At 48.0% G+C, this 19,582-nt stretch overlaps 2 protein-coding genes, 1 non-coding gene and 1 pseudogene across 3 annotated transcripts; 3 read left to right on the top strand and 1 right to left on the bottom strand.

Annotated features, from left to right (window-relative positions):
• The first annotated feature begins 1,731 nt into the window (after positions 1-1,731).
• On the top strand, positions 1,732-1,837 carry LOC147991855 (small nucleolar RNA R71). Its single transcript, XR_015614450.1, has one exon. It is a non-coding gene; the product is annotated as a small nucleolar RNA R71 (small nucleolar RNA).
• Positions 1,838-3,389: 1,552 nt separating this feature from the next.
• On the top strand, positions 3,390-9,377 carry LOC125532942 (uncharacterized). Its single transcript, XM_087538843.1, has 4 exons — positions 3,390-3,776; positions 4,738-6,031; positions 8,000-8,116; positions 8,695-9,377. Exons 1-3 carry the CDS (start codon positions 3,390-3,392, stop codon positions 8,089-8,091), a joined length of 1,773 nt encoding a protein of 590 aa, XP_087394969.1. The 3' UTR covers positions 8,092-8,116; positions 8,695-9,377.
• Positions 9,378-14,683: 5,306 nt separating this feature from the next.
• On the bottom strand, positions 14,684-15,488 carry LOC147991854 (uncharacterized). Its single transcript, XM_087539278.1, has one exon. The coding sequence runs from the start codon at positions 15,397-15,399 to the stop codon at positions 14,833-14,835; it is 567 nt and encodes a 188-aa protein (XP_087395404.1). The 5' UTR covers positions 15,400-15,488; the 3' UTR covers positions 14,684-14,832.
• A 2,081-nt stretch (positions 15,489-17,569) lies between these two features.
• LOC147991853 (uncharacterized) lies at positions 17,570-18,603 on the top strand (annotated as a pseudogene).
• Positions 18,604-19,582: the final 979 nt, after the last annotated feature.

Here is a 19,582-nt window from a genome sequence, read left to right as displayed (position 1 = left end):
ACTCAAGCACATGGCTGTAGCTGTTTCACACTGCTGAGTGCTGACCGTCGCGCGTGCCCACACGGCCACACCGGCTGTGTTGTGCTGTTGGCTGTGCAGCCGGCAACGTGCCACCGTCGCGTCCATCAATGGCCGCTGTGTGCAGCTCGCCTAGTCTGCCGAGACTGCCGGGCGTGTACATGCTGGTCGTAGCTGTCGTGCGAGGTGGCTGCGTACCGCCGTTGCCTATTGACCTGAACCGCCACGGGAGGGTCCGTATGCGTATCGACGCTCGCTCAAGTGTCAAGTCAACCTGATGCGTATCGAGGCCGAGTCCACTGTATGGCCGTGGCTCTCCCCTATCGCGCATAGGGCGCTCACCGCAGCAACTCCTCCGTCACCGTCCAACCTATAAGCAGTGTTGCTCCGTCGCTTCGGTCATATTCACTTGTGCCTTCTCAGCCTGCAAACACCAGGGGTAAGAAAGACTTTTCATGTGGCACATAACGGTGTTAGTGGCTAAACCTGACGAAAATGTCATGTAGAGAACAAAATAAAGTTTGGGTGTTAAAATGGGAAGAAAAACTTTTTTGAGACCAAAAAGGGAATCAAATTTTAAGAAAGGGCCAGATAAGGAATTCTCTTCATGGATGGACATGGGCGGAAGTTCGAGCTCCTCGCCATCCCCGGTCGCTCGGCAAGCCTCCGTGCCTGACCACGCCAGCCCGTCGTCCTCCGCGCTTGTCTAGGTCCATCGCCCTCTGCGCTCGCCCGCCCTACTCAGGACCTTTTCTCCCTGTCGGTGATGGGGTGCTCTTGCCCGCACCGCAGAGGCGGACACCCAAATCGGAGGCACATGCCACACACCACTCGAGGCAACAGCTGGCGTGTATGTCGGCGAAGGCGGGTTGTAGCCGCTTTGGCTGCAGTTCGCGTCCGCCGAGCAGGAGGGCGACCTCCTCTGTGACGTCTTGCGCCGGCCATTGACCTCGACAGAGATGGATGCCTACAGCCGCCGCTACAAGAATACCAAGCCACTTTGGCTTGGCAACGAGGAGTCCAAGTGGCTCGTGAAGGAGAAGGCCACCGCGCCGGCAAAAGGCGCCAGCCTGACGTCTTGCCAGGATCTGCTCGTCCGACAGCAGAGGCACCACCAGCGACGATGACGACGACAACCCTTCTCTGATCGTCGATGCCTACACCAAAGATTACTAATACTACCACAACTATAGATTGCCTACACCATCAAGCTTTATAGGAGTAATATCCTTCTTTCTTCTTTGACTAAGCATGTGTACCTGTCCTGTCGGATGACACTATTATTGGTATAACTGAAAAGAGCTAACAACATGGCTGTCAAATATTTCATTGTGGTAAATGCATCATTTCAGGTCTCGATTGAACCCAGCTTGATGGTGCTTAAACCTATTCATTATTGTCTCCCCGAGCTCGTCTTTATGCTGGTAGATACTAAATAGATCCATGTTTCCATGAATAACTTGTTCAACAGCTTTACCTTTTCATTCACCTTCTTAAATTCCTCCATGTCTTCAGCATGATACTTTTTTCCCGTGTATTTAACTAGTTTCTCAATATTCCATTTCTCCCTGGCAGTCATAATTTTTTCTATCAATTCTTTTCCTTCTTCAAGAGTAAGGGACATAAAGCATCGAGCTGCACTTAAATCAAGGATAGATTTAGTTTCATCGTTAATCACATGATAGAATATATGAAGTGTAACATGTTATGCAAAAATCATGATTAGGGCAAAGATTCAAGAGTTTAGAATATCTCCCCAAGCTGCATATAGGTTATCTCTGATTTACTTGACAAAAGAAGTGAGCTCACTTCGGAGTTTTGCTATTTTAGAGCAAGGGGAAAAATTTAGCCATAAACTTCTCCATACATTTTCCAGCTGGTTGTGCTGCAATATTGTAATCTGTTATACCATTCTTCTACCTTTTCAAAGACGGGTTGAAGAGTTTCAATAAAACAAATTCTCTCGACACATCTTTGATTTTAAAAGTCACACATAAAGCATCAAGGAACATAAGATGTGCTTGAGGGTATTCTTCTTTAGTCCCTGAAAAGGCATGCTTTCCGACTTCCTGAATAAGATCACGGTCAATCGAATACTTAATGGCATAATTCGTAGGATAGACTATGGAAGATCTTGAACCCATATATAGAGCACAGTATCCCCTCACAAATTTTTCTTTCTTTCTGAGGAATCATCATTTATGCAAATAAAAGTATTAAGCTTCGTAGTTTGATATTTTGGTATTTTTTTTAATAATGGATCCTGAAGCTCTAGTGGAAAACGTTGAATATAATCTGGCAAATAAGTCTTCCTAGAAGGAGTAGAACCCATGTCAGTAATAGGAAGTATCTACAATAACAACACCTTAGAACAGTTATGAAACAAATACTCTGCGCTTCACTGCCCAGCAACAGTGCAAGAAAAATAATTGATGACCTGTAAGCCACACATGGTGGTGTAGACTTCCATGTAAGTATCCTAAAATAGTTATTGTCCCAACTAAGAGCGGAGGAGAGAACTTATGAGCAACGTTTCTGTCACACACAAGTTGTCATAGATCTTATGTAAAGTAACTCCTTGGGATTTTGTAGAGGCTATTAGTGTTCCAAGAGTCAAATAAACCAGAGTAGTGAATATGATGAGATGGTTACAGCGAGAATAATAACGACTTGGAAGCAAAGAGCATAAAGTAAAGACTGGAAATAAAAGTGTTTTCCCGCAGTTGAGAAATTAGGTGCAGAGAGATTTTAGATCATGGTATACCTCAAGTGTGCCACTTCAATGGTAATCCCAGTTACCTTGCATCGTGAGTTTAATATTTTATTTGGTTGTTCTGCAGGCGGATCACCTTAGAGTTATGAAACTCCTCCTCGTGTGGTTGTATTCCACACTATAGTTCTGCTTTGACGTTGCCACAACGTGGTCGTTTTTATAATTAAGGTAGTTAAACTGAAACCATGCATTACGTTCGGTAGATAACCATCATCTCATATTGTCTTTGGTCCTCATAAATGTCTACACATGTCACATTGGAGGGCGCAAACTCTCTGAACAATATGTGTTACCTGTTTAGGTCTTTAGATCATGTTATCTGGGCCCTTAAATTGGACAACACACATTTTTTTAGAAATGGAGGAGGACCCCCGGCCTCTACATCTGGATGATGCATGCAGCCACTTTATTAATTATTCACATAAGACCTTACAAAGTCATACACCAGTAAGACTAAAGCCACTGTCTAGGCAACATCTGTCGCTACTCCTATCCAATTGATAAAGGGATGCTAATAGTCTGGGCCTAATACCAAATAGACCTCACAGCCAAACCTAACATCTAAGACGTGAGGTCCGAACCAGGACGCCTACCGGGTATGGGGCATCCACCAGTCCGGCGCACTCCTCAACCAGGACACCTGTCGGGTATGAGACCGCCGCAGCCACCTGCCACCAATCCATCTTCAGTGTTGTACTGCTGCATCTACCTTGCCTGGTCTAGCTGCCGTCGACACTACCACGACGTCAGACAACGCCACCATTCTGCGCTCGTCCATCATCACACGCCCACCGGCGAGACCCCGCTGCTCCATGCCGTCGAGACCCGCCGTCGTCGACGCAAGAGAAGGCACGCCACACCACCTCACGCCTCTTCCATCCGGCGCCGCTCCACAAACGATGCCCCCAAGAAGGAACACGACACCGCATCGCCGCCATCGTCCGATCCGGTGATCTTAGGATTTCTCCCGGAGCGGCACGAGCAGGTTGACGATAGTTGCTTGACGATGCCTTCATCAAGGTAACGACATAGACGCCACCATCGCCTGCCATGACCGGAGTCGGCTCGGTTTTCACCGGCGACTATGTCTCCCCAACTCGCCACCGGTGCTAATAGTGAGATCCAAGATCCATCACTACGAGCCTGGCCAACCGCCTTCGGTGGAGAAGGCAGCCACCACCACCATGCTCGGGTCAAGAGACTCGGACGTCCTCGTGCCGCGAAGATAACCCAGGGGAGATCTCCTCTTGCCGTTGTTGAGACGAGGCGCGGCCGCAGTGGATCTCGGTCTAAACCCCTCGGGCGCAGATCAGATCTCATCGCAGCCAAAATCTCATCCGCCCACGGCCGCTAGAGATCTCCTGGCCACCGCCAACCTGATGCGCACTGCCGTTGGAGGAGGAGGGAGATGGACGCCGCTGCCCCCACGCGTTACCGCCGGCCGAGGACTGCGCCGCCGCCTCCTCACCACAGGGGCTTCGCCCCGCGGCGTCCTCAGCGACGGTGGCGGTAGTGGGAGGCGATGGAAGGGGATGGCTGAGGGCGGTGTGGACGGGGACTCCCCGGAGGCACACATATCGTTCATCATAGTATAACAACTTACTAGACAAGTAATAAGACTACAAATACGAATGACAACATACAAGATAGGCACAAATGAATCTTACCATTCACGGATTCACCTACATGCATCTCCCATGCCTGGGGAATTGCTCACACATAGGAAGGGAATAACTAATCATCATAGAGAATAAATTCATGAAAATCATATCGATAATACTATAAAGATCCACAATAAGATGAATGATTAAACAAGTCTCAATCTCCAGGTGAGTGTGAATAGAGTTTTGATAAATCAAAAGAATGGGCGTTTCTGACCCAAGCTGCCGCAGAAGCAGAGGGGGTGGCGAATTGGAGCAGACAGCCGGGTCAAAACTCAAAAGTAGGACAGGAGAAGACCAGCAGCCCACAGAGCACAGGGCAGTCGCTTCGCTGGAAGCAGTCCACGGCAGTCCTCCCGCACCGCAACCAAAAGCCACACGCAGAATGCTCCGCCGCCTCTCCGGCGCCGCCGCTCCCTCTCCTCGTCCCGGGCCCCCTCGCGCCCCCCGTGGGCCCTCATCCAGCTCACCGACGTCGACAAGTCGGGGGCGCCGGCGCCGGGCGCGACCCTGCACCTCGACGCGCCCCCGTTCGTCACCGGCCTCACCGTCCCCGCCCACTTCATCCACCCGCGGCCCCTCCCCGACCCCGCCACCGGCGTGTACGGCTCCGTCCCGGGCCACGTCGCCGCCACCAGCAGCCACGGCCTCCTCCTCGTGCGCTTCTGGGAGTCCCGCTTCCAGTTCGACGTCCCCGCCACCGGCGAGTCGATGCTCTGCGCGATCCGTGACCTGTCCTTCTTCACCGGCATGGACATCAACCCGGAGGTCACGCGCTTCGTCCTCAACCCGCTCAGCGGCGAGCTCTACCGCCTCCCGGACCTCGACGGCACCAAGAGGACCACCATGTACCAGCACCTCGGCCTCCTCACCCAGTCCCAGGGCGGGCACGGACCCCCTGACAGGTATGCGGTAGCCGAGATGTTTACCATCGGCGGCAGCGGCAGGGAGGAGGACGGCTTCGTCTTGCGGCGGTTTCTCTCGGAGACGGGCAAGTGGGAAAAAATGGTGGGCTTGCCCTCCCCATTGCCTGCCGGTCGGCGGATGCACATCGACAGCGCCGTGGTGCCCTTCGGCGACCGCTTGTGGTGGATCGACGAGAGCTGGGGCGCCATCTCGGCGGACCCGCTCAGCGAGAGGCCGGAGCTCCGGTTCGTGGAGCTGCCCAGAGGGAGCGTGCTGCCTGACCTCGAAGGTGTGGTGTTCATGAGGAAACTCGAGCGCTACCGGCGGATGGGGGAAAGCGAGGGGAAGCTGCGCTACGTCGAGGTGTCCAAGGAGAAGCCGTATGTGGTCAGCTCCTTCTCCCTCGACGACGGTGGCAGCTCCTGGACGCTGGACCACGAGGTGGCCTTCACCACAGTTTGGGATGATGAACCCTTGAAGGAGATGCCGGCGATTGGCGCAATTGACCCACTGAACAGCCATGTTGTGTACCTTGTGTGCGGCAACCAGCTTCTTGGAGTCGACATGGAGAAGGAGAAGATAACAGGGAGCTCTCGTCTTGCTATACCCAGTGTCCCCATCCTACCGTGTGTCCTCCCGACGTGGCTGGAATCAAGCCAGATTCCCTCTGCAGGTACTAACACTCTCATCTCCTTGATCAGTTGTTTGTTTGACCCATATATGCAATTGTTAAACTAGGCGCCTTTCACCGTATCTTCTGAAATTATGTGCTTGCAGTCCTCTCCTCTGCATACAAATTGTGCTAGAATTTGGGAGTAAATTGAGATGTTTTTGAGGAACTGTAGTGCTCCCTTTCTATTGTGGTCAACTACAACTAGATATAAAAGGAGAAGTGCATCCAATTTAGGAAGAATAATGTATACTATACAATTGTCAGATTGGACACATTTTGTTTTAACTCATCTTCTGAAATTGTGTGCTTGGAAGCTTATGTAGGTCCTCTGTATATAAATTGTAGCATAATTTTGTTGGAAATTGGGTGAAATTGAGGTGAATTTGAGGAACAATAGTGATTGTAGCCTTTCTATTGTGGTTCAGCACTGCTAAACAGAAAGGGTGAAGTGCACAGACTAGGAAGAATATGATTTTGAAGGAGTAGAGCTAAAGCTTAGGTGTATGGCTTAGTCTGTTTTACTCTGTTCATGTGTATCTTCTTCTTTTGCTGCCCTTTAAACCTCATCAGAATGGGCCAAGCTCATCCTAGTGGCAGGCACAGCTCATGCCATTTGTGACTGCTTATTTTTATTACTGTCATTGGATTTCTGTGACTGCTCGGCCGTGTGCATCCATGGATGCAGAGGCCAGGAGATTTGAACTTCCTTTCTGAAAAAAATATGGAGAATATCAACCTATTAACTTGTGTTGGTAGGTAAAGGTTACCCTGATACTTCACATCGGAAGAATTAGGTGCCTTTCACCTTATCTTCTGAAATTATGTGCTTGCAGTCCTCTCCTCTGTACACAAATTCTGCTAGAATTTGGGAGTAAATTCAGATGTTTCTGAGGAACTGTAATGCTCCCTTTCTATTGTGGTCAACTACAACTAGATATAAGAGGAGAAGTGCATCCAAGCTAGGAAGAATAGAGTATACTATACAATTTTCAGATTGGGCACATTTTTTGTTTTAACACATCTTTTGAAATTGTGTGCTTGGAAGCTTATGTAGGGTCCTCTGTATATAAATTGTACTATAATTTTGTTGTAAATTGGGTGAATTTAAGGAACAATAGTAATTGTAGCCTCTCTATTGTGGTCCACCATTGCTAAATAGAAAGGGACATCGCCGTAAAAAATAAATAAGAATGGAGAAGTGCAGCCAAGATAGTGAAAGGCTGAGTCTGTTCTAGTCTGTTCATTTGTATCTTCTTATTTTGCTGCCTTTTAAACTCCATCAGATTGGCCAAGCTCATCCTAGTGGCAGGCACAGCTCCTGTCACTTGTGACTGCCTATTTTTGTTACATTTATTGTTTTTTTGTGTGACTGCTCGGCTGTGTGCATCCAAGGACGCAGAGGCCAGGAGGTTTGAACTTCCTTTTCAATAAAAATATGGAGAAAATATCAGCCTATTAACTTGTGTTGGTAGGTAAAGGTTTCCCTGATACTTCAGCGAGTTGTCATACCTTGTGCATCCTATACCAATGATTCCATTATGTATTGCTCAGTATCTGAATCATGTCGATGTTTAAATATTTGAAACATACTTTATAATGTATACAAGCCTTCCTCTCATGCACAATGTGGACATGTTCCCCGACCATTGCTGCTGGGAGCTTGATGGCATCTTGCCGCGTGTCCTTCCCTTTTAATGCTGCTCCTTAGAGGTCTACACAGCCTTGTATTATCATTTCGGACCAGTGATTGCTGTATCCTTGTTTTTGGAAGTGTCATGTCACTTCACCCATATCGTGTATCAAAACAGCGTAGGGAACATGGTATTTTTTTTTATTGTTTTGATTCGACACTTATGCATTTCATTCATCTAATTACTGTAACCTGTTCTGCCATTTCAAGCCATGTATACTATTCAGAGAAATGTACACATTGTAATTGACTGTTTATTCTTGTTTGCATGGTTGAAGATTGGAGCAAGAAGACCGCTGCGAAAAGGGAGACATCGCCTGACATGGTCAAAAAGGAGACTTTGCATGTAGAAGTAGAGCTGATGAATTGAAGTGTATCAGCTAATTCCTATCTTGGTACTTTCGCATAACCTATCTTCATGTATTATCCATCACAGTCCATTTCTCTTGCAATGTCAGCAGTGTGTTATTTGGAAAAATAAGTACTATTTGGTGCACATGTCTGCCAGCTGCCAATTCTATTGAGTAACACTAGTTTTTAATTCACCTGAGCGATTTATTATTACAAATTTAAAGTTCAGAGTGTTTCAGCAACTGATCTTTGCTAAACTGTTTCAAAGATTATGGTGAACCCTCTTGCTTCATTTGTTGTCGCAACAGAAAATAAACATAGCATATTGCAGCGTTCATATGGCATCTCATATATATTTTTTTTGAATTTTTTGGCATCTCATTTCTGTAACTGTTCCAAAACAATGTGGATGGGAATGTGCTTGTGCTGTTATTTATGTCTGAACTCATGTTTCTGTTTACTTGTACTTATATGGAGCTCAGGAAGAAAACAGTGGGAAAAAAACACAGTTGTTTTCATGTCATTCATTCCCTCCATAGGAGTATCCAGATGTCCCTAGTGTTTAAACCGTTTTCAAAATTATTGCAAAGAGACTCATGTTTACAATTCGTCCGCTTTGCAGGCATCAGACCAGAGTTGTTTTGGAGGCTTAGGATGGTAGTTTCCTGACATCTCATTTTGGGGGACTGCTGTGAGGTTCATGTTTGTGCGATAGCTGAAAACGTCTTAGCCTGTTGAGGCCGACGGGTTCGTGTTATATAGAGTTGGGGCGCACCTCCCAACCATAGCGCATACATTGTTGAGATTACATGAGGGAATGAGATATTCAAGGAAGAGATAGAACTTGGAGATCAAGGAAAATAATCTATCTCTATCTATCTATCTTAACTACCTCATGCAGCCGGGTGGACCTCATGGCGCACGGGTGGTGCAACCACATTGCGTTCAACACCCTCCCGTAATCACAGCTTCATTAAGTTGAGATTATGCTTGAATTCCTCAAAACTTCTTGAGGGCAAAGGCTTTGTAAATCCATCTGCAAGTTGATCCTTTGAATGCACAAATCGAATATCAAGTTGCTTTTGAGCAACTCTTTCTCTGACAAAATGAAAATCTATCTCTATGTGCTTTGTTCTAGCATGGAACACAGGATTAGCAGAAAGATAAGTAGCTCCAAGATTGTCACACCATAGACATGGAGCTTGTTTACTTTTTACCCCAAGCTCTTTCAACATGGACTGAACCCATATGATTTCAGCTGTAGCATTTGCCAATGCCTTGTACTCTGCCTCAGTGCTTGACCTGGATACAGTAGCCTGTTTGCGTGCACACCATAATATTAAGTTAGGTCCAAAAAAGACTGCAAAACCACCTGTTGAGCGTCTGTCATCCAGACACCCTGCCCAGTCTGAATCAGAAAAGGCACTGACAAGAGTAGAAGATGACTTGCTGAAATTTAGACCTATACTGAGAGTGTGTTTAACATATCTGACTATACGCTTGGCAGCTGTCAAGTGAACATCAGTAGGTGCATGCAAAAACTGGCAGACTTTGTTGACAGCAAAAGATAAATTTGGTCTGGTAAGAGTTAGATATTGAAGAGCTCCTACGAGACTTCTATACTTCGTGCTATCTTCCTGACTCAAAATTTTACCTTCTGCAAGAGACAATTTTTCGGAGCTGGATAATGGAGTGAGTGAGGGTTTACAACCTTGCAATCTTGCTCTTTTAACCAGATCAGCTGCATATTTTGCTTGAGAGAGATGAAGTCCATTTTGATGTTTCTTTACCTCAATCCCAAGAAAGAAGTGCAAGTCTCCAAGATCCTTTAATGCAAACTCTGCACTTAGATCCTTTAAGAGTCCTCTGATTGCTTCATCAGATGAGCTTGTCACAATTATGTCATCAACATAGATGAGAACAAATATACACGTATTTGACTTGTTGTAAATAAACAATGACATGTCTGATTTAGAAGGAACAAATCCAAGTTTTTGCATATTGTGACAGAGGCGAGAATACCATGCCCTTGGAGCTTGTTTTAACCCATATAGAGCTTTATCAAGTTTACACACATAAGAAGGAGTACTCTTACTTTCAAACCCAGAAGGTTGTCTCATGTACACATCCTCTTCCAGAACACCATGGAGAAATGCATTCTTCACATCAAGCTGCCTGAGACTCCATCCTCTGGAAACAGCAATAGACAAAACGAGACGAATTGTGGTAGCTTTTACCACAGGACTAAAAGTATCTTCGTAGTCTATGCCATATCGTTGCTTAAAACCTTTTGCAACGAGTCTAGCCTTATAACGGTCAATGGTTCCATCAGATCTCCTCTTAATTCTGAAAACCCATTTGCAATCAATTAAATTTTTACCTTGCTGTGGTGGAACCAGATACCATGTTTTATTTTCCTTGAGTGCCATGTATTCCTCATTCATTGCCTTCTTCCACTTATCATCACAAAGTGCTGCAGCAAGAGTTTTTGGTTCATCTGGTTCTCTTGTGGAACAGACCAAACCATATTTAGTCATATGTTTATAATTTACGGGTTGAGTTACCCCTTGTTGCAGTCGTGTACGCCGTGATGGTGGAGCCACAGGATCTGTAGTCACAGAGGATCCAGGGTGCTGCGCAGAATCGTCCGCTGCTGATCCCGAGGCGGATCCTGTCGCTGCAGCCGCACCAGTGCCCGATGAAGATCATGTCGCCATAGTGGCGCCAGCGCCCGCCGGGTCGCCCTGATCCTCTGTGGCAGACGGCTGAAGCGCGGCGTCTGCACTTGGCACAGAGAATCCCGAGCCCCGCGCCTCTGCGTGCACGCCGGTCGGTCGGCTGCTCGTGGCGGGGCCTGCTGGACCCGCGTCCTCCCTGGCACGCGCCAAGTCCCGCCGCTTGTACGTGACGGGTTGGGCTCCGTACCGAGCGCCAGTTGGAGGAGACCGCGTGTCGGGCACGGGGTCACAGCGGCGGGAGTCTGGCTCAGGGGCGCGTGCGCCTGCGCCTGTGGTGCCTGATCCCGAGGAGGATCCTCCCTCCTGCGCCGTTATCGATCCCGAGGTGGATCCAGTCGCCTGCACCGCTGCTGATCCCGAGGCAGATCTGTCCCCTACCACGGGACACATGGGATATAGCCCAAAATTTTCTCTGTTTACGTCATTTTCTTTGCCGTTTTCTCTGCCGTTTTCACCTGTTGCATCAACACAGGACTCATGCATGCCATTAGATGAGTTAGCCAACAATTGATCATCACTATTTCGTCCCCCTTGATCAAAGCTAGTGAGATGAGGAGGCAAGAGAAGAATTTCTTCCCGAAGAAGTGCGCCGGCATTAGGGTGGAGAACAACAAAAGGGAACTTAGTTTCATCAAAAACGACATCACGGGATATGTAAACACGTCCATTGGAAACATCCAGACACTTGACTCCCTTATGCTGAGCACTATAGGTAAGGAACACGCACTGTTTTGAGCGAAACATCAGTTTACGAGTATTGTAGGGACGTAGGTTTGGCCAACACGCACACCCAAAAACACGTAGAGACTTATAGTCTGGTTTTGTGTGAAGAAGCCTTTCTATAGGAGTTTCATGGTGAATGACACGACCAGGAAGCATGTTTATGATATGGACGACAGTGAGAAACGCTTCGTCCCAAAATTTGAGAGGCATGGAAGCGCTGGCCAAAAGAGCAAGGCCAACTTCAACGATGTGGCGATGCTTGCGTTCAGCTGACCCATTTTGCTGGTGAGCATGTGGGCATGACACGTGGTGTGAGATTCCAAGTGTCTGGAAGGAGTTCAACTTTTCGTACTCCCCTCCCCAATCGGATTGGACAGCAATAATTTTGCTGTCAAACTTTCGTTCAACTAGAGCTTGAAAGTTTTTGAAAACTTGAAACACATCAGAACGTTTCTTTAAGAGATAGATCCAAGAGAATTTGCTATAGTCATCGATAAAACTGACATAGTAGTTGTGTCTACCAACAGAAGTGGGAGCAGGGCCCCAAACATCAGAAAAAATCAACTGTAATGGTTTGGTAGAAATGCTGATAGAGATTGGGTAAGGCAATTGATGACTCTTAGTTTTCTGACATGAATCACAAATTGTTTCATTATGATGCTCACCAACAAACGGGAGTTTATTTTTCCTAAGCAACTTTTCAACTAAAGAAAAAGACGCATGTCCTAAACAATCATGCCAACGTGTGGATGACAGCTTGATAGCACCACAAGCTTGTTTATTTTGTCTTCGAAACTCCGGAATCAACGGGTAAAGGCCGTCAATGCATCTACCTCGATAGAGAATTGTCCTCGTTGCCTGATCCTTGATCAAAAAATAATAAGGATGAAATTCCAAAAAAACATGATTGTCAAGGGCAATACGATGGACAGAAAGAAGACTTTTATTAGCATTAGGGACATGCAAAATTTTCCTAAGATGAATGTTGCGATGAGGGGCACCAAATATTGAGTGACCAAAGTGACTTATACTCATACCTTCTCCGCTAGCAGTATGGATTTGATCCTTGCCGTGGTACTTTTCCTTCATGGTGACTTTCTCGAGCTCATTGGTGATGTGATTAGTGGCTCCGCTGTCGACGTACCAATTGGTGTCGACGCCATAGGAGCCATCGGCCGCTGCAGCAACTTTCTCCTCATCTTGCGAGTCGTAGTCGTCCTCATCATACCTGTACCAGCAGTCCTTCGCTGTGTGGCCAGGCTTGCCGCAGATCTGACACCGAGGAGCGTCGGGGCGGTTCCTACCGCCATGACCAGTGCCGCGGCCTCGGCGACCACGGCCTCCAGATTGAGGTGGCGTGGGGCCACGGTTGCCGCCGCCGGACCTGCCCTTGGTGCGAGAGGAGCCACGCGAGCGGGAGCCGCCACCCCGTCCACGAGTGGCCATGTTTGCGGACGACTTGAAGCCGCCGCCGCCAGATCCTTGGAACTGTGCCATGCGTTGATCAAAATTTGACGGCATGGCAAAAAGCTCATCAAGGGTTACCTGACTCACGCAGGCGTCTAGGGCAGAGACGAGTGGCTGATAGTCGGCGTCGAGCCCGTGGATGATGTCGGAGGCCAGTTCATCGTCGGGGATCGCCTTTCCCGTGGCTGCGAGTTCGTCGGCGTAGCCGCGCATGGCGGCCAAGTAGGAGGCGACGGAGAGGTTGCCCTTCTGCGCGTTGATGAGGGAGGTTCGGATGTTGTTGATGCGGCTGGCGGACTACGAGGAAAACATGCCGGCGAGCGTCGTCCAGAGCGCGCCCGCGGTGGTGACCGTGGTCACCGTGAGCAGCACCTCGCGCGTCAGATTGTTCAGCAGGTATCCGAGAATCTGCTGATCCTCCCTGACCCAGATTGGGTGGAGAGGGTTGGGCGATGATTCCTCCTTGCCTTCCTTGGTGGTGACGAGGAGTCTCGCCGGCTCCGGCTGAGTGCCGTCGACGTAGCCGAAGACACCGGCGCTACGCAGCCGGGGGATCACTTGCGTGCGCCATAGCACATAGTTTGTGCGCGTCAGCTTCTCGGTAACTTGGCCATTGAGGTTGGCTTGGGAAGCGCCGGAGGATGAAGACATGGCTAGGACTAGATGGAGTTTGTTTGGAGCTTAGATGGGAAAAGGATGGCTCTGACTACCATGTGCGATAGCTGGAAACGTCTTAGCCTGTTGAGGCCGACGGGTTCGTGTTATATAGAGTTGGGGCGCATCTCCCAACCATAGCGCATACATTATTGAGATTACATGAGGGAATGAGATATTCAAGGAAGAGATAGAACTTGGAGATCAAGGAAAATAATCTATCTCTATCTATCTATCCTAACTACCTCATGCAGCCGGGTGGACCTCATGGCGCACGGGTGGTGCAACCACATTGCGTTCAACAGTGTTTACAACTTGCTCAGCCACACTTTGGGCAAATTCTGATGGATGTCTTGCATTTTTTTTACATGGCTCAGTGTTATGTCCTTTGAACTTTGGATGGATCAGTATCTTTTAGAAGGTGAAGTTAGGGCTTCGAGTATCTTGCCTTAGACTGTTCTGGGATCTTGTTATCATCAGCTATTACATGTATGCGGTTGCGGAATCTGGAGTTTAGCTTAATCCTTGGCATTGTAATGTTGAGAGGAACCTGTATATTGGAGGGGTTTATTAAGCTGCTTGAAGTGTTGCTGTCTTGCTGATCTTGGAGACTTGGAACCCTGGCGTGCTATGCAACGGATAACTCAGTGCTGTATGCTTGATCCGTGCCAGTTTTCTCCCCTTCCTTTAAGAAGCTGTGAGTTTTGAGCTGTAAAGATGGTAAAGCTGCTGCTCTTGCGTGGGCACAAACTGTCCATTTTACTACTGCTCTTACCGCTACGTGATTTCTTCAGTCTTGGGAAACTGGGAAGAGGAGTAGGATAGTACGGATGAGTGATCACTGATCAGCGTGTGCCCTCGCGTTGTGCTTCATGTCAGGGTGATCAGCGTGCGCCAGCAAGTAACCACGGAAAACAATTCTCTTGTCCTCGACTAGACTCAAAAGCGGCCCTTGTGTCTGGTGATCTTGGGGTGATCTTGGATCACAGTTTAGAGGCGCATGCTACAGCATTCCAGAAAGATGACATGTTTCAATCAATTTTTTGCCAGTAGGTTTTTTATCATCTGAAACACCTTGCAACCAAATCTAAACAACTACAAATACCACCGCATATGGTCGGGTTACCACCGAATTATTACCAACCCAAAATCCACATCTCCACATCCAGGCAGGCATACTACAATTTTGGAAAAGAAAGCCCCCCCAGGATGAAAGCGAGCAAGATCCTCTCCCTGTCCGCCGAGACCGTGCGGCGGAGCACGTCGCCGTCGACGAGCCGCAGCTTCCCCGTGCAGTGATCCACCGAGGCGAGGGCGCCCTCCCAGAAGCTCCGGAAGTCCGCGAGCGAGCAGGCCTTGAGCGCGCCTTCCATGGCGGCGACGTCCGCGTGCGCAAAGCCGTACATGTCCACGCAGCTCTGGTACACCGCCCGCGCGTCCTCGGAGATCTTCGGGTCCTGCGCCAGCTTCTTGCCGGCGCTCTCGGTGGCCTCGGACGACTGGAGGGCGGCCCTCACGGCGATGACGCCGTAGGCGCTGGCCGTGAGGCCGTCCCGTGCGCCGCGCAGCGTCTGCCGGCAGAGCTCCAGCTCGCGCTGGCCCTGCCAGGCGCTCGTCTTGTGGCACGCGTCGGCGACGGACATGGACGGGTCGCCGGCGCATGCGCTGGCGTCGGTGCTGCCGGAGAGCAAGGAGATGGCCCCGAGAGATACCGCGACGACGCAGATGATTGGTGTGTTCTTCATGTTTGCTCGATCTCTGTATAAACCTATGCGCGCTCTGCAACCTCTGTGTGTATGGGAAGGAACACAAGGATGGCTTTTATAGAACGGCCCTGCCAAGGAGTGTAGTAGCCAAACTGAAAATATACTGTACATGCAGCATATCTAGAGCAATTAATGCGTATCATTATGCAGCAAGCTGTAGAAGCCAATGAATCTTTAATATCAATGTGTAGCATTAGTTTTCGGGTGTGGCTAGTATCTCTAATCTAAATGAGAATTAAATGTGTAGCATCAATCTTAATCTAGCTCACCTGAGTACATATTTATCTTTCCTGCTTCCTTTTTTTTCACTTTTATATTTTCCCCATTTTACGTTTTATTCTTGAATTTTTTGTTGCATTTCTATTTTAAAAAAATACCGAATACAGTAGTGGATGGCAGTAACCTATAGAGCCCCAATAAATGCTTAAAATCAATGTGTAGCATTAGTTTATGGGTGTGCCTATCTCTGATCTAAATGAGAATTAAATCTCATCTAGCTCACTTGAGTATATATATTTTTCTCCCCCCTTTTCCATTTTATTTCACTTCTATATTTTTTTCTCATTTTATGTTTATTATTGACCTTTTTTGCATTTCTATTTTAGAAAATATGCAAATGCAGTAGTGGGTGGCATGTGGACATACCGTTGAGCACGGCCGGGCAGTTGTGCAAGTGTACTTACACACGGCGCGGAAAAAATAAAAATAGACCCAGATAAAGTAATTCAGTAAAAGGGAAAAGGAAGAAAAACAATCATTAATGCGTATCATTATGCAACAAACTATAGAGTCCAATAAATTTTTAAAATCAATGTGTAGCATTAGTTTATGGGTGCCACTATCTTTGTTTTAAATCAGAATTAAATCTTATCTAGCTTACTTGAGTATATATATTTTTCTTTGCTCCTTTCCCATTTTCTTTCATTTTTTTCTCATTGGAGGGTAAGGGGAAGGGAAGAGAGAGGAAGGAGGCCGCGGAATAGGACGGGAGCTCGTTGGAGGGTAAGAGGAAGGGAAGGGAGAGGAAGGAGGCTGCGGCGGCTGCTGGAGCGAGCTTCGGCGAAAAAGGACGGCTCCAGCCAGAGCGGGATCCAGCGCAGCTATCCTTCCTTGCATTGGGCTAGAGGAAGAAGGGATCGGGATGAGGTGGACAAGTGGCCGGGGTTTGTTCAAGAGCAGAGAGCTGCAGATAAGCTCACAAAGGAGATGAAGTGGTGGCGGGTCCCATGGGGACACGCGTCACACGAGGGATGTGGTCGACGAGCAAGTAGAATCTGCCGGTTGAAGGGAATAATTTCCCTTTTCTTAAGCATGTGCCGATCCGATGGTGTGTAAATAAATTTAAAGATTATTTCGATCGACATCGGATAACATAGCATGTTTAAGTAGGCAATGACATTTCTCGGAAGTGAGTTCATCAAATCCTACTAAATTATCCCAATTTTTCCCATAATTTTTGGACGGCATAATGCAGCGTGTCGTACCAGGTGAAGATATACACGGAACATTCACCATTTAGCGTTTTGTTCTGTCAAGATTGAAAATGAATAGATTGAAAGTTTCTTTGGTAAAAAAGAATAACTTGACGTGTATACATGCATTCATTGGGTGGTGAGTGTACGTGCAATGTGTTTCTAAAAAATCCAAGAAAGAAAAGCAGGCCACGTACGCTGCCGGATCTAGTAAAAAACCTGGCTGCTGGCAGGGCGAGACAGAAAGAGAAGCGGCTCCTCATCCAGCCCGGTGCCGCGCGCCGCCGGACTTCCATCACCATCTCCTCGTCTCCAAGCGCAGCCGCCCGCTGCTTCTTCCCTACACGTACGCGTGTGCCTATTCCATCTCCTCGTTCTCGCCTCGCCCCTCCATTACCGTCAGTCAGTCTCCAAGCGCAGCAGTCGACCAGATGCTCCCGCGCGCTGTTCATCAGCAGATGCATATATGCAGGTATTGCTCTTGTTTGAATTGATCTCTCAGTTGTCCCTCCGTGATTCACATCTTTGCCGGCGCCCTTGTTGCCAAGGGTGATAGATACACCAAGTAATTCGCGTTCTGACGGCCCTCGATAACTAATCAGGAACTGGAGGAACGTAGGAATTTGCTGCAACAGAAGGTTTGATTGTTATTCAGTCTGGACTTTGTGAAGAGGACGATGCATCGTCGGTTTCTGAACGTGATAGCGCAGGACGTGAACACTCGCGTGAACTCGCTCTACCTCATCGACCCGTGGAAGCACCTCTTCCACCCGCCATCATCAACAACAGGAAATAATAAAAGAGTAGACGCAGAACCGGAGAAGGCAAAACGAGGGGCGCCGCCGGCGATAGATCGCCTGAGGCTGCAACAGAAGCCGCGATTCAGGTTCGAATCGAACCTCCGCGCCAAGCCCACGCGTCCCTTCTCGGCTCTGCTGATGAAAGAGAACAGCCTCCTGCTGGCGGCCAACACCAACAGCCCATTCCTCTACGACGTCGACCTCAACTCGGTCCAACCCATTCACCCCATGCATCCTCTCAGGGGGCCCAACTGCGTCTGCTTCTCCGCGCCACCGCAGGCCGACCCCGGCGGTCACCGTCACTACTCGGGCTCTCGACCCTGCCTCTATGTCCTCGACCTGTCGCCGCCGGCCGCCACCGTCGGCTTCTCCTTCGAGGTCCTCAGCTACGTCTCTAAGAATCTCTTCTCCGTCTGTGAACCTGAAAGTCTGAACCACAACTACATCAATTCGTTCCACTGGGAAACGCTCCCGCCGCCGCCGTTTCTACTAGCCGATGATGATGCCTGTGTTAGAAGAGCGACTGGGCGCTGCCCTTCCACGGCAGAGCGGAGCATGTTCCCGAGCTCGGCCTCTCTTTCGCGCTGTCTGCTTTCAGACCCCACCGCCTGTGTGCTATGGACTGCACTGCGATGCGGTCTGCCCGTGCCGGTCCGCTGGCATTGCGGCATACTTTTGATTGTCTCGACCTGCCGGAGGAGAAGTGGTCACCGTACAAGCGCCACCTGGTGAGCCTGGGCGCGGGGAGCTTTTGCATAGTTTCCTTCTGTAAGGCCATGAAGCGCGGCTTCGTCGTCCTCACCGGCGTGGAGGTGAAGCCCTGCAACAATGGCGATGGTCCTCTCCGGGTGATCAAGCACCTGTCGAAACGCTGCAGCCTTGGATCTCATAGGATCAACTGTGTGCTTTGACCGAACCATTTAAGTTGATTGCCTGGAGGCAGAATGGCTCATCCTTCGAACTAGCTTTAAGTGTGTAATCTCTACTCTGCTCTTTTCCTATTTAGTTGGATGCCTGGACACTTGTTTTCTAGGTCTTGATATGTCATATGCTGCTGCATTTCATCTGGCAGTGCCTGACTGTGTTAGACAACTTGGTTGAATGATTTTAGAACTTGCTTAAGCTCCTCTTCTTAGTCCGTCTGTCTATCACTACATCTTTGGTTAATTGCAGAGATTCTCTTCTGCTGATCATAACAGTTTTTATTGCAAGTGATCAGTCATTAACATGTTTTTGTTGTTGTTTTTAACCTTATAGGATGCTGAACTTATATACTCCCTCTGTCCCAAAATTCTTGTCTTAAATTTGTCTAGATATGGATGTATTTAATACTAAAACATGACTTGATACATCCGTATTTAAACAAATCTAAGAAGAATTTTGGGACGGAGTGAGTACCTTTCAAAGAGCTTTAGTTTTTTTTTCATGAGGAAATCACATCGTATGTTTTCTTATGGTGAATGTTCTGTATATCTTCGCCTGGTACCACGCGCTGCATTATGCCGTCCAAAAATTATGGGGAAAAAATGAGGATAGTTTAGTAGGATTGGATGACCTCACTTCGGATGAAATGTCATTGCCTACTTAAACATGCATGCTATGCTATCCGATGTTGATCGAAACCATCTTTAAATTTATTTACATGCCATTGAATATAGTTTTTGGCACATGTTTAAGAAAATAGTTGTATGTATATTCGTTAGAATCTAAGCATCCATAAAAAAATTGAATGTTTTGATGGAAAATTAGTTTTCTATATGATCTTTCCACATTTATTGAGCTTTCGGTCCGCAAGAGATAAACCTTCCAACACATTATTAGGAAGCATCCACGTGGTCATAAAAATTGGTCTATTATTCCATAAAATGGATCCACCAAAATGATAAGTTT

This window comes from Triticum urartu, chromosome 1A (assembly GCF_056163025.1).
Source record: "Triticum urartu cultivar PI428250 chromosome 1A, HENAU_Tu73, whole genome shotgun sequence".
NCBI classification, from domain to species: Eukaryota; Viridiplantae; Streptophyta; class Magnoliopsida; order Poales; family Poaceae; genus Triticum; species Triticum urartu.
Note: the sequence above shows the minus strand (reverse complement) of the source record. Positions and strands in the feature narration are given on the sequence as shown.

Bases quoted from the DNA above. Each gene is read 5' to 3' on its own strand.
- LOC147991854 (XM_087539278.1), bottom strand. From the start codon at position 15,399: ATGAAGAACACACCAATCATCTGCGTCGTCGCGGTATCTCTCGGGGCC.
- LOC125532942 (XM_087538843.1), top strand. From the start codon at position 3,390: ATGGGGCATCCACCAGTCCGGCGCACTCCTCAACCAGGACACCTGTCG. The intron at 3,777-4,737 runs GTTGACGATAGT...ACTCAAAAGTAG, and splicing joins TCCCGGAGCGGCACGAGCAG to GACAGGAGAAGACCAGCAGC. The intron at 6,032-7,999 runs GTACTAACACTC...GCATGGTTGAAG, and splicing joins AAGCCAGATTCCCTCTGCAG to ATTGGAGCAAGAAGACCGCT.